The sequence below is a fragment of the Mugil cephalus genome, chromosome 3 (assembly GCF_022458985.1).
Source record: "Mugil cephalus isolate CIBA_MC_2020 chromosome 3, CIBA_Mcephalus_1.1, whole genome shotgun sequence".
Taxonomy (NCBI): Eukaryota; Metazoa; Chordata; class Actinopteri; order Mugiliformes; family Mugilidae; genus Mugil; species Mugil cephalus.
Genome location: NC_061772.1, coordinates 10,554,206 through 10,568,113, shown reverse-complemented (window position 1 = coordinate 10,568,113; position 13,908 = coordinate 10,554,206). Strand labels below are relative to the sequence as shown.

The following is a 13,908-nucleotide window of genomic DNA, read 5'->3' as shown; positions in this document are numbered from 1 at the left end:
ACACATGTTCCTCTGACTCACAGTGTCAAATTATCAGCCTCATAGAAACTGATGTTTATTGGTATTTTTGAAAGAAAACTGATTCTCCCTCCTGACAAAGGAAGGAAAAATAATGAATGATAATTTTTTTTTTTTTTTTTTACTGCTCTCACATCTGATTCCTTAATTTAACCAAATGGTGAATCAGAGCAAAAACACAATGCGCAGTGAACGGTATTTGTCCTTGGATAAAACTCCAGTGATGCAGCATCCAATAAAAATTTCTAATATATTTGATAAAAGACTACTGTGCGGTATGGTCAAATGTAATTTCGTTCATGTCTTCGCACATCTCGCCCACAACTGAACCGAAATTAGAGAATTGCGGCATCTTTCATGGCGGGCGACAAGATCGATTATTTGGACCACCCCGAGGAACCAGGAGACATAAAATAAGGCAAATTAGAAGCTTCTCCACTTCTCATTTCAAGACTCACAGCTGCTGCACTACACCGAAACATTTCAGTGAAGTCTGGCCTGCACTCATGTACACACATGCATTTTGAATGTATGATTTAAAAAGAGATGCAAGTGGTAACTGCAGTGTTTTCCAGTCTTGCTAGAAAAACACGACAACAAAACAAAAACAACACAAAGCTAGACAAATTAAAAAATGTCAGTTGAGATGTACATTTTTAAAATAACATTGCTTCTTTCAATAAGCTGACGTTTCAAATTTGTCACCTGTAAAAGCAACCCTCAGTGAAGTGTACAGCCCTTCGTGAAAATTGCACTGCTTTTTTGATTGCTGCTGCTGTGCCTGAGTGGTGAAGCAATTTGCATTTTCTCTCATTTAGTCCCTTGAGTTGCCTTACAGGCTGCTTAATATACACGTTTTATTCCACTGTGCTGTGATATCCACAGACATGTGGAACGTGCGCTGAATTGCAGTCATAAAATACTGTAGTGGCTACAAGTCTCCCCGTGAAAGTCACAGGTGTGTATAATGCAGCACCGCTCAAACACACAGGAGCATCAGAAAGAGTTTTCCCCTTCATCTCACCTCAATACTACAATGTTCGTTTCAGCTAATGCTGGTGAAATTTAAAAATTTCTATTTGCAGAGTAGCTGCTTTACAACATCGTGTTTGTAGGTCTGTGGCAACCATATCAGTGCACAAAGAACATTTTTGCACTCAGCTATATGTTTTTCTTTTTATGCATTTATGAGTGTGTTTGTGTGTACCTGAGGCAGTAGGATCCCCAGCAGCAGTGCACCCGCTTTCTTCAAGTTGTCCCTCAACCAGATGATCAACGCATCACTGCAGCCTGTGATGTAGATTGTTTCCTGCGCTTCTGCAGGCTGTGAGACAGAACATGCTAGTCAGATATAAAACCACAGCACCCTCTCCCCCTCTTACACAAATACAGAAACACGCTCAGCTGATTTTTATTTTGCATGAATGCATTAACATGAGATTAATGGAGACGGCGGGCATTTATCAATACAGAGTGTGAATGCTTCAGACTTGCGCCCTTCGTAGTTCAGCTGACAAGTTTGATTGCAAAGCAGAGAGTCTGGAGGATGGGGGGAGGGTCATTTGGTAGTTTGGAACAACACTGCATCCTCGAACGTGTGTTGACTTGGGATCTCAGAGTTTAGACGGTACTTGTTCAGATGAGCACTTTGAATTGGAACAGTACCTGGAAAGTGACTGGTAATAATAATAACTACACAAGTACAGACAAGAGCACATTTTGAGAGAGGCTCATTTTCGATATTCCAGGGATTTGTGGCCATAATGATGAGAGGGACACATTGCACATGGCAGTTACAGACAAAACAGTTACTACTGGGACACATCTGGCTCTCAGCGAGACGACATTACCTGAAAGCACAAATGGGTTTTAAAATAATTGTGTGTAATTGCCACTTTCCCAATAAATTACCCAGCTCTGGAGGTCAAAACAGACATGAACCACCATGGACATTTTTCATGGATAACGTAGAAGAAGAGCTCAGCTGTCGAGCTTAAACAGACAGCTGTCTTTTCTGAGTTTATTCATAGAGATATGTCTTACTTCTTTCATCAGCATACTGTCCCCACACAGGGTGTTGGCCACTTCATTAGGCTGGAAGGGAGAAAAGCAGAGAGATGAAGTTAAGACGTAGATTGTTGGTTGGTTGTCAACCAGTCAAGAGGAAACAAATGTAGAGACAACTTTGAAGGAAATTCCTTTAAGGCGTTCCTGAAACACTCCATTCACAAGAATAAAATAGATGGGCAACTCAAAAACATAACGCCTTCGGCCACAGCTGCTGTCTGTATCAAGCTGCTTTCCTCTAAGGTGCTTGTGTCTTCAGTTCATCTATTGCAATTTCCCCCTAAATGGGATTCTAGGCACAGTGTAGAAATGCAACAAAAATCTGTGACCACTGAAAAAAGGGACATGTCACATATTGTCACTTAAAGGGACAATACCACAAATAACAATGTCAATCTTTTTTTTTTCTCACTTAATTAACATCATTATCACAGGTGATGCACAACAATTCAAAAGCGTGGAACACCAGAGAGTTAGCTAGTTGGTCACACTTTTGTCCCTCTTTCTGCGCTGGAAAGTGTAGGTGTATAAATTATAAGGAGCACACGCTGTTTGGAGTGGGAGAAAATTGCCTATGTGTGGTATGGTAAAGGCTTAATAACCATCATAAGGATGAGGAGATGAATTTTAATTTGTGATTCCACACGTTACAGCTATTATCATAATGACACACACACACACACACACACACACACACACACACACACACACTTCAGCGAGGACACTCGTTGGCATAATGCATTCTGTAACCCCTAACCCTAACCCTACCCAAAACCTAACTGTAACCTTTACAATAAAAACATAACCTCAAAGTGCAAAATTGTAAGATACTGCATCAATTAAACATTGCACACGTATAACTATGTGTGAAAGAATATTGTCAGAAGTTCCCGCTTGGTCACCAACAGTTCTGTGGAGGACATGGGTATGTTATGCACCCTTGAACGATGAGAAGTGTTAGATATGGTTGGAAATACAGGAGGTCCAACAAACAAACAGTAACATCAGGCATAGAAGCAGTTGGTGTATTGATAACAGTCAGAAATAGTGATACTTACTCTAGTAGTAATGCAGCATGTATATGGGGCAGCGCAGGCCAGTGGACCGGGTGCAGTGCAGCTGTGGTACATGTTTACTTTCCAGTCCGTATAGGTTTCACCTCCGCAGCAGTGAAACTGTCAGAGACAAGAAAGATACAAACATTTCTGCTGTGCTGGCATCACGCCAGTAACATTTTAGGATGAAAGGAGCAAATGAGCCACAACTGACAATAATTTGCATGTCATTAGTTTTTAGTGGGTTTTTTTTGTTTGTTTTTTGGTGTGTGTCTGTTTGTTTGCATGTGTGTCTGTGCGCGCGCACACGTTTCCCTCTATGCCAGTGTACAATACAGGTGGTGCATTGGATGGACATTACAATATAGAATATAAAATACTTATACAACTAACAAACATCCTCTTCACGTCAAGAAATTTGATCCTCATATGATAATTTGTGTCATTACTGTCGACAGTGCAAATGGTAAACGACTGAAACGTAAAACCGGGTAATTACAAAACAATTCTGGTTAAAGAAAACTGTAATTCATTTTGTTCCCTCCCTCCCTTCATATATAATAAGTAAAACATCAAACAAAGCTTTATTAGTCCTCTCAGTCACATAACTCACTAGAGAGCTGTAAAACACACTGAGCTGACATTTGAAAGCAGCAGACTGAGGTGTCCCCTCCTGAAACCTTAGGGCCTTGTTTCGACCTGTTTGTACTGGTACCTGCCAATACCTGTTGAGTGTCGACAGACAGAAAATCTGTGAGGAACAAAATCCTGTTACTTTACATGTGCTTCGATAAGGCATCTAAAAGACGCTAATTATTATTGGTTTTGGCTGAGCGCTTTAACAAACATTGACTAAACACTAGTTCAAACTACTTCATTATTGGTGTTAATTGAGTGTCAGTCACATGTTTTTTTTGTTTTGTTTTTTCACAGACTGTTGGGTAATTCAATTACCATCAGAAAACCAACAGGAGAAATTTTTCAGTGGCAAGTTTTCTAGGAACATTTCGTTTTCCTAGAAACAAAAGCACAATTAACAGATAACATTAACGGCAGACAGACATAAATTCAGCTATGCCTGTGTGTGACAACTGATAACATGGAGTAGGAGGGAAGTCCTCGTGTTCTCGTGTATTCTTCCACTGTGGCTGCACAGCTGTCTCTGTCTCTGTGTTAAGAGTGACAGTAAAACCTGCGTTTCACAGTATTATCTCAGCTTGGTAGGCACTCACTGACACAAATACTTTATTTTGGGAGGGAGAAAGTGAAGCAGAAAAAGAGGACGAGACAGGAGATTAAGTGGAACATGAATAAACATAAGGCTGTTCTTTACCAAGCAGTGTCATTAATATGCTGTTATGGTGCCAGAGTGCCAAGGTGTGACTCCCTCTTATCGTTAGTGTGAGCACAGAGCTGTTTTTCCAGCACACTAGGTCAGGGCGCGTAGAAAGGTCAACAGAAGTTGAGGCAATTATGATGTGTTCAGTGCACGAAAGTTCAGAAACAATATGACTCTATGCTGAGTCAGTTTAGTAGGTGCATGTGTAAAGTCCTTGAACACAACAGTGCTGGCAGTAAATCCAGTCTTTGTGAAGTTTCATGTCATTATGTATCCACATGACATCAAAATCAAAACTGTGTGTCTTCATCCCCTCAGACTATAGAGAGGGTCTGCACGCAGTCTGTGTCTTCAAGACTGATTATACACAGCAGCTTTACTGTTACTCATGTTCTAGCAAAAATACAAAGTAAATCAAGTGACAAATGTTTCACGTCTTATTCAAATATTGTTTCGGTTACATCATGAAACGACGTGTGCCTCTGCTGGTGTCACAGATGAACCGTGACATTTTCCATTTCGTTCGGTGCGATTCTCTCATCTTCTTTATTGATAGATGACAAATATTCTTCAGAGATCAATTACCAGGAATACGAAATGAAAGTGCTCAGTCGTGCCTCCCAGAGTGAAGTAGCTGCAGAAGGAGCGACTTGTTTTGTAGCCAACTGCCCAGCTGACTGATGAGCGGCTGTTCCCTGGCAGACTGGCTCACTGAGTGACTCACTGAGTGGCTAATTGGGCAGCCGAGCTGACGGCTTAAAGATCTGGCCTTAAGCCAGAAAATACACGACATCCATTCAGCAAGTTTATGACTATAAATACAGACGAAAGATTAAAACACATTGTTTTTCTGTTCGGTCACGCCTGCTTCCCGTTAAACTAGAGACACCATTATGTATGAATTACCACTCTGACCACTGAGGGCACAGTCACATATTTATATCTATTATTTATACGTTTAATTGTGTGCAAGAGGCAACTCGCTCTGCAGCACTGCCAACAACTACCGTTCCCATTGATGACACACAATGGAGTGAATCACCGATCAGTAAACTCCTTAGTAACTCATTTAACATCACTTCTGACCCACAACACCATGACTTCACCTAAATAAACACGATTTAATCCCAGAATAAAGGTCCTCACCAAACTGTTAATGTTCATTATGTAATAAAATATATGACAGGGCCGCATGAAACATCTACACATTTCGCTACATATTGATGTAGCTGGGGAGGCTCCTGCCCCTGAAAAGCCCAGTCTACTCAAATACAATCACCTGAGCACGTTTAAGCTGATGTACAGTGGGGGAAATAAGTATTTGATCCCCTGCTGAATTTGTAAGTTTGCCCACTTCCATAGAAATGATCAGACTCTGGTTTTTATGGTTGTTTACTGGTTATGGGTATAGACAGAATATCAATCGAAAATGCATAAAAAACACACAATCTAAAAGTTATAAATTGTTATGTATTTTATTAAGGGAAATAAGTATTTGATCCCCAACAATTCACTTAGAATTCAGGCTCCTACAGATTGGCTGGTGCGCATGTGGCACACAGCTGTGCTCAGTCAACTAATTACCAATACTCCTGATCTTAACTCGTCATGTATATAAAGCACACCTGCTCTAAGAATCAGTTTCTTACATTCCAACTTCTACAGCACCATGGGCAAGACCAAAGAGCTGTCAAAAGATGTCAGGGACAAGATTGTAGACCTGCACAAGGCTGGTATAGGTTACAAAACCATCAGCAAAAGGCTTGGTGAGAAGGTGACAACTATTGGTGCCATTATTCGCAAGTGGAAGACCCATAAAAGGACCATCAACTGTCCTCGGTCTGGAGCTCCCCGCAAAATCTCGCCTCATGGAGTGAGGATGATGATGAGAAAGGTGAGGGAGCAACCTAAAACAACACGGCAGGAGCTTGTTAATGATCTGGAAGCAGTTGGGACCTCCGTCACCAAGAAAACAGTTGGCAACACACTGCGCCGTTATGGATTGAACTCTTGCAGTGCCCGCAAGGTCCCCCTGCTCAAGAAGGCACATGTACAGGCCCGCCTTAAGTTTGCCAGTGAACATCTAAATGACTCAGAGAAGGCTTGGGAGAAAGTGCTGTGGTCTGACGAAACCAAAGTTGAGCTATTTGGCATTAACTCGACCCGCCGTGTTTGGAGGATGAAAAAACGTGAGTATGACCCAAAGAACACCATACCCACGGTTAAGCATGGAGGTGGAAACATCATGTTTTGGGGCTGTTTTTCAGCAAAGGGTACAGGGCAACTTCACCGCATTATGGGGCCAATGAATGCAGCCATGTACTGTAACATCTTGGACAAAAACCTTCTTTCCTCAGCAAGAACACTGAAGATGCCTCGTGGGTGGGTTTTCCAACATGACAATGACCCAAAACATACTGCCAGGACAACAAAGGAGTGGCTCAAGAAGAAGCATATTAAGGTCATGGAGTGGCCTAGTCAGTCTCCAGACCTTAACCCGATCAAAAACCTGTGGAGGGAGCTGAAGCTCCGAGTTTCCAAGAGGCAGCCAAGAAACTTGAAGGATTTAGAGACTGTCTGTAAAGATGAATGGGCCAAAATCCCTCCTGCGCTGTGTGCAAACCTGGTGACCAACTACAAGAAACGTCTCATCGCTGTGCTTGCCAACAAAGGTTTCTCTACAAAGTACTGACTTGTGTTGTGCTTGGGGATCAAATACTTATTTCCCTTAATAAAATACATAACAATTTATAACTTTTAGATTGTGTGTTTTTTATGCATTTTCGACTGATATTCTGTCTATACCCATAACCAGTAAACAACCATAAAAACCAGAGTCTGATCATTTCTATGGAAGTGGGCAAACTTACAAATTCAGCAGGGGATCAAATACTTATTTCCCCCACTGTAGGGGCAGGGAGGAGGTGAAAATTTGAGAAAGTTTCAAGATTCTGAACCCTGATAAGCTCCCAATGCTTGGCACTGATATGTGAAAATGTGTACACTTGTGTGAATGGGCAAATATATAATTGTGACTGTAAAGCACTTTAGCACCAATAGGTGGCAAATGAGGCAACAAATGAGGCAACTTCAAAAGCCTGCAGACGGCAGCAATATGCTGCAATTAAGGAGGCCTTGTTTGGAAAAAAGGGATTTTAAGGGATACATGATGTTTAGGTGATCCTCTCAAACACACACACATACAATCATGTTTCTATATCTGTGAGGACCTTCCGTTGAAATAATACGTTCTGTAGCCTCTTACCCTAACCCTCACATTAATACATTAATAATACCTTCTCAACCTTTACCCTAAAAAGTCCCAACTCATTCTAACTTGCAAAATGTTGTGGGGCCAACGTCACAACGAGGCCCCACTGTGTTAGTATTTGTTAGTAAAATGTGTTGGTATTCCCCACAGCTTAATGAAAACAAACACACAGCAGAGCAGGGGATGGCAGAGAAAGTCAAGCACTTGTTAACAATATGTGTAAGTGCAAAAACCTAGAGTTATTTTTGTTCCTAGGACACTGCAAGGTCAGTTTGTCGATTAGATGCCAGGAAATGGCACAATTATATTTTAAGTGCAGGCTGCCGCAGTTAATAATACAGAAAGGTATTCTTAGCATCAGGTACCACACACTGCAAACAGACCACAACTGTTGTGTACAAAATTGAGAAGTACTGTAAGTGCTGCTGGTGACAAAAGAGCGGCGATGTCTCTTTCAGCAGAAAAAGGCTTCACTGCCTTCATTCCTGCAGACATTACTACAACAATTCAATTTCCCTCCCTCGGTTTCACTTCTGCGCCTCTTCTGTCCATATCTGTTATGTTTCCCTTGACAAAAGTTAGATCTCATCTACTTGCTGCTTTATTCCTCACACAAATAAAGAGTTCAGCGTGTGGAAACGCCAACTCAACCTATGCACTCAAACAACCTGTGGCAATGCACCTCGTGTTTTTGGAGAAAGTATACTTTTGCAGAAGCTGCGGCGTAACTGCGTATATTTTATAAATATAAAGGCTGACGTTGTGGAGTCACAGTGCCTGGCAAGAGAATCCTTCACTGAAGAAGTCCTGTGTAAATAAACATTTGCACTGTCATGATTAATAAACGTTTGTGTACATTAACAACATCTCAGGCATGCGTTAATGGAGGACATGAATACATTACTAGAACTGCAAGAAGCACAGTTCCAAATATTACTCTGATTAATCCGTGTTTTACTAATTTACAAATAGTAAAACACAGTTAGCACAGTACGCTATTGTAATGCTTTGCCAATCTCAAAATATGCTCAATAATCTTTCAAACAATACATTTTTCACTGTAATCAGTACTTTCATATCGTATAATCTGCAATGCTGCACAGAAAATGCTGAAAGACTGGTTAAATGTAGCTTTTTGATTACTGAATGGCTTTACCGCTACATATTTAAATATGGATTCACTTGAACTTTTCTCACAGTGAAGATAATAGTCACTTTTATCATGAACAAGCCCTTGACAAGATGGAGGGGCAGCAGCAGAACCATCTATCACAACACGTGGCCGCTGGACTTTTCCTGCCAATGTTCAGCCCACCTTGTATGTGATGGATGGACATACTTTGTAGACCAGCCTGATCAATCAGCATTTCTCTGGGTCTCAGAGATGAAGCCAAGGGTCAATAACAGACAGACATGCAGGGAGACGGATTCGTTCTGAAATGCCAATATTGACTTATCCACTTAAAATAGCATTAACGCTGCTGGTTTCACCTGCACGCTTTGACAGTTTTTTTTATTTTTTTCCCACACAGTTGTAATTCCAGCAGAGAGTCAAGTAGTAGATAGGCAAGTTATTAAACATGAATCATGGAGGAAGCCATTTTAAAGAAAGCTCAACAAAAGAGCACTTTTATGAAGACACTCACCAAGCGGGTTCTTCATTTTTATTTTATAAAAACGTATTTTATGAGGCAGAGCAGCAATACATTGGTTTTCAACAATTATGTGCAGAGCTGTGTGTGTGCGCTAATATTACAAAGTGAATAGCTACTGCTGCTGCAATTGCTATTGGTGCTGTGATAATGGTATCGTACAGTGGTTTAAACCATTTCAATAGCAAGGGTTTGTGCTCTCAAAAAGTGATTACTGTGACTGAGAATGGGTCGATGAGCTTCAAATACTGGAGCAGAATTCTTTTCTCTGTATGTACTCAAGTCGTGAGCGTTAGAAGGTTTTTCTTTTTAATTTGGATCAATAACTACAATCTAGCCTCACAGCAAGAAGGTTCTGGGTTTGAGTCCAGGCCGACTGGGGCCTTTCTGTGTGGAGTTTGCATGTTCTCCCTGTGTCTGTGTGGGTTCTCTCCAGGTGGTCCGGCTTCCTCCCACCTCCAAAGACCTGCTCATTAGGTTCATTAGTGATTGTAAATTGGCTGTGGGCTCTTGAGCGTGAATGGTTTTCTGTCACTCTGTGTTAGCCCTGCGACAGACTGGAGACCTGTCCAGGGTGTACCCTGCCTTTCACCTGGTGATCTGAGCTCATCATTAGTTTTCACATTTCACCAGTTTTAAACCAATATTGTCTGTGTCTCTCTATATGTACAACATACAGAGCGTAAAGTATTCTGGCACTGTGCTGGATCTCCGACCGGAGAGACAAGAGATCGACATTTAGGAAAAAAAGGAAATGTTGACGCGGGATATTGTCAGGTTCGAGCAGTCAGTTAAGTTCTCCTACCAATGGATTGAGAGTAACGCAGCTTTCCCCCTCCAAACTAACATTACTAGCCAATCAGAAGTAGGGTGGAGGTGGGACTTGGATGGCATGGATTGAGATCCAGCTGCATCTGATGCTGCATTCAAGACAACTTGGGAAAAAAGTAGCTCTGAGCTGTCAGACTCAGAAATTACTGCTTCCAAAAAAAAAAAAAAAATAGTTACTGCACATATTTTATTGTGACAATATAACAAACTTATTACTTCTCCCACGAGTTAACGTGTAACGTGAACACTATGATAACGGAAGTCTGAAATTTCCGAGTTGGAATATAGAATATAGGAAGTTTTCATGAAGGCGTTTTGTCATCAAAGTCTCTGTTGTCAGAAAGATGGAGAATAAATTTATGAAGCTTGAAGAATGTGTCCTAACTGCAAACAAAGGACTTAAAAATAGTAAAAGTAATAGGATAATAACTAATATTAAAAAATAAATAAATCAGGCTGTATGGGGGTGGGGTCCCACCACTGCTCTAGAGGACAAGCGGTTATAGAGGATGAGAAGTACAATCTATACAGTATCCAGTCTGAAGATGGACAGTGCTGTGTGCTGTACAAAGGCAATTCTGTAATATTGACTTGACGCAGACATCATCAGATCATCATGTATGTCCAGATTATGGTGGTCCTACTCTGACAATAACACATCGATTAGATCCATCAAAACTTGTGTTTTGTTCCAAAGACTTAAAACATCTCAATGTACGCATTAGTATTCGTATTGTGTGTATATATATATATATATATATATATATATATATATATTTTGGAAGTAAGCTGTACTTTTTTCATCGTTACATGCTGCTAATTATATTTTCCTGCCACAGAAGCAGCTTGTTGCTGTGTGTATTTTAACGTAAAGCTAGCTTTATTTACTACTATTAAAATGTGGAACGTGTAATATTGTCCTAAAGGCCACCGATGCCTCCTGCGATGAATCCAAAATGACCTCATAAATATGTATGATTTCTTTTGTGTTAAACAACCACACAGTGCTCAGGAAATGAAGTGACTGTCTGTCCAAAGATCCTGAAAGACTCTGTTGTTTGCTGTGCTGTGAGACGGAGGCTGTGAGAATGCAGATCGCTGAGACTGCTCCCGAAATCGTCAATAATAAATAGAGAAAGAATTTGAGTTGCGTTGTGTTTCTGAGGCTGGCGATCTCTGGTTTCTGAGACACTTATGGAGGCAGTAAATTAAGAATTTTGCTTAAGAACAATATGACACTGCAGTTGTCAATATTGTGATTATTACTATGATTAATAATGTGATGTAAATGTGTGGGAAAAGGGCCCTCGCTGTGGAGCTTAGGTCAGAAGAAGCCATTGCTAAATGTCACATCTCTGTCCGAAAACTAAGGCGCAGTGAATATAAAGGTCAACTCGAAATGAACTCCATACGGAATATGATATTATTAATATAGGTTAATCCTGCACTACAGGATTAGATATTTCTCATTTTCGGTTGCACAGCTGATAAAAAACATATTTTTACAGCTGGAACAGAAAAGGTTGAGTATGTCACTGAAACTACAGCAAACTATCACAATCTGATGATTTAAAACAATTCATTTCCAATTATTATGGCTCTAAATCTGAACTACATGACGGTTATGGTTTTCAGCATTTGTTTCAAATAACACAGAGCAGTTGATTCCACTTTGTTTTCTTTTTTGAGGCTGAGCTGAGCACTATTATTGATTAATTAGTTATTGGTTACTACTGTTAGTACTGTATTAAGCTGTGCTGACTCATATTTCTATTATTTTGACAATTCCATTTTAGTCAGTGGCTAAATAATGGAAAGACTTGTTTAAAGACAGTGTTTAATTCAATCCAGTTCAACTGAACCAAAAACTACATCCTCCACAATGATCAAACAACAGGTTTGCCACCTTTCTTCTATTGCTCCAACATTGACTGAACATTTTAATAGTCAGGAAGATAAGATTCAGAGCAGGGCTGTTACATTAGGACAGTGACTGTTCACTGTGCACTGTTTACCATCATTTAAGACAAAGCAGAAGCAATTTTTCAGGAAGGACTTGACTAAAAACTGAACTATAAACCTTATTACCCGGATAGTTGATAGATTCTTTCTTTCAATGTTCAGTTGGACAAAGAAAAAGAAAAGCAGACGGTCTGTTCATATCCTGACAAACTCAAATGTTCAGTAAATCAAAGCGTGTGTGAAGGTGTTTTCTAGCCTGGACTTGACACACCACCTCTATTTGCTGCTATGTTTATACACGACACTGAAAAAATCTACTGAAATATGACTTAAATCAAATATGGTTTAAAAGCAGAAGTAGCTACGGTACACCCAAAACAAAACCAGCTAAATACACACACATGAACAGGCAGCACATTCTTTAAATGAGCTAGAAATTGTTTATTTATTATAAATGAAGATATTTCAAACTGAGTTTTCACACTGAACTGCCTGCTGGTTTTCAAGAAAGAATCACCTGACCTGAAAGTGAATCAGCTGATCCTACAACGTAGGATTTTATCTTTTATTACTTTGTCTGTGAATCATTCGTTATTACTTCATCTATAACTTCCTTTTTTCTCGCTCTCTCTCTGGATATCCAGCTGTCCAGGGCTTAATAGGAACACAAGATTACTACATGTCATACTAGGGTGATATAGTGTAACGACGTTTAAAAATACTGCAAACACACGTCTATGCTCAATTTATTCCACCCACAGTCAGTATGAGCAGAGACATACATACGTGCATGTTCACACATAGACACAACTCTAACTGCCACAAAACAAAGGGAATATTTTCAATATAATAGTTCCCAGAAATCATGTGTCACCATTTACTCATTCAATGCACATGCAGAGTTAAATTGAAGTCACTGCCTTCACAGACCCTAAGAAATCCACAGGACCTGCTTATCTGTGGAAACAACCTCAGTCCCCACTAAGGACAGCTGGTATAAAAGGGCTAAACAGGGCTAAGTCCTCCCAAGCTAACACAAACATTTGATTTTTTAAATATTTTACAACAGATTGTTCAACGGTAGCAAAAGCACCAAAAAGTCAAAAGAAAAACACAGAATATGTCTAAATGGACTGATTTTTTACAGCCCGAGCGCCCCCGGTCCGCTTTCATTCATTTAATTCTTGGAAGTGATTGACAGGTGTCATGCCAAGCTCCCGTCATTCACTGATCATTTGGTGCTAAACACAGTCAGCCCTCGGGCCTGAGAGGAGGGAGAAGATGTTCAGCTGTGGAAGCGTTAACATAAACGAGGTGGATTACTTGCTTTAAGATCCATTTTCTATGATGCCTTTGGAGGAAACGTTGGAAGTTAAAAGACTGGGTCACAAACAGTGTTCAAACAACTCAAAGTGACAAATGACAAAATCAAAAAAAGTTTTGTGTTCATTGGTTTGAAGGAAAGGACTGGCTAACGGCAAGTACAGCCTGTTTTCTGTTCTGTTCTGTTCAAATCCCCATCGGGTTAAGTGCACATCCTATGAGGATCCTCAGCCTGAAATTTTAGGTTTTTTTCCATAGTGCTGTGTTGGTTGGCATAGACTCAGTGAGGATTCTCAGGAGTTTTTCCATTTTTGGTTAATCTGGTGTCTGTGCATCAAAGCATGAAAGTCTGTTAAAAAAGGCTGAAGTTACTGGAGTGAAGTGTTCTGG

General features: G+C 40.3%; 1 protein-coding gene across 1 annotated transcript in view; it reads right to left on the bottom strand.

Moving 5' to 3' along the window:
* tspan15 (tetraspanin 15) overlaps positions 1–13,908 on the bottom strand; it is a 30,123-nt gene that overhangs the window by 2,716 nt on the left and 13,499 nt on the right. Inside the window, exons 5-7 of the mRNA XM_047581360.1 lie at positions 3,144–3,260; positions 2,062–2,112; positions 1,226–1,342 (exon numbers count right to left, since the gene is read on the bottom strand). Coding sequence (XP_047437316.1) covers positions 1,226–1,342; positions 2,062–2,112; positions 3,144–3,260 — 285 coding nt within the window. The remainder of the gene's footprint in view (positions 1–1,225; positions 1,343–2,061; positions 2,113–3,143; positions 3,261–13,908) is intronic.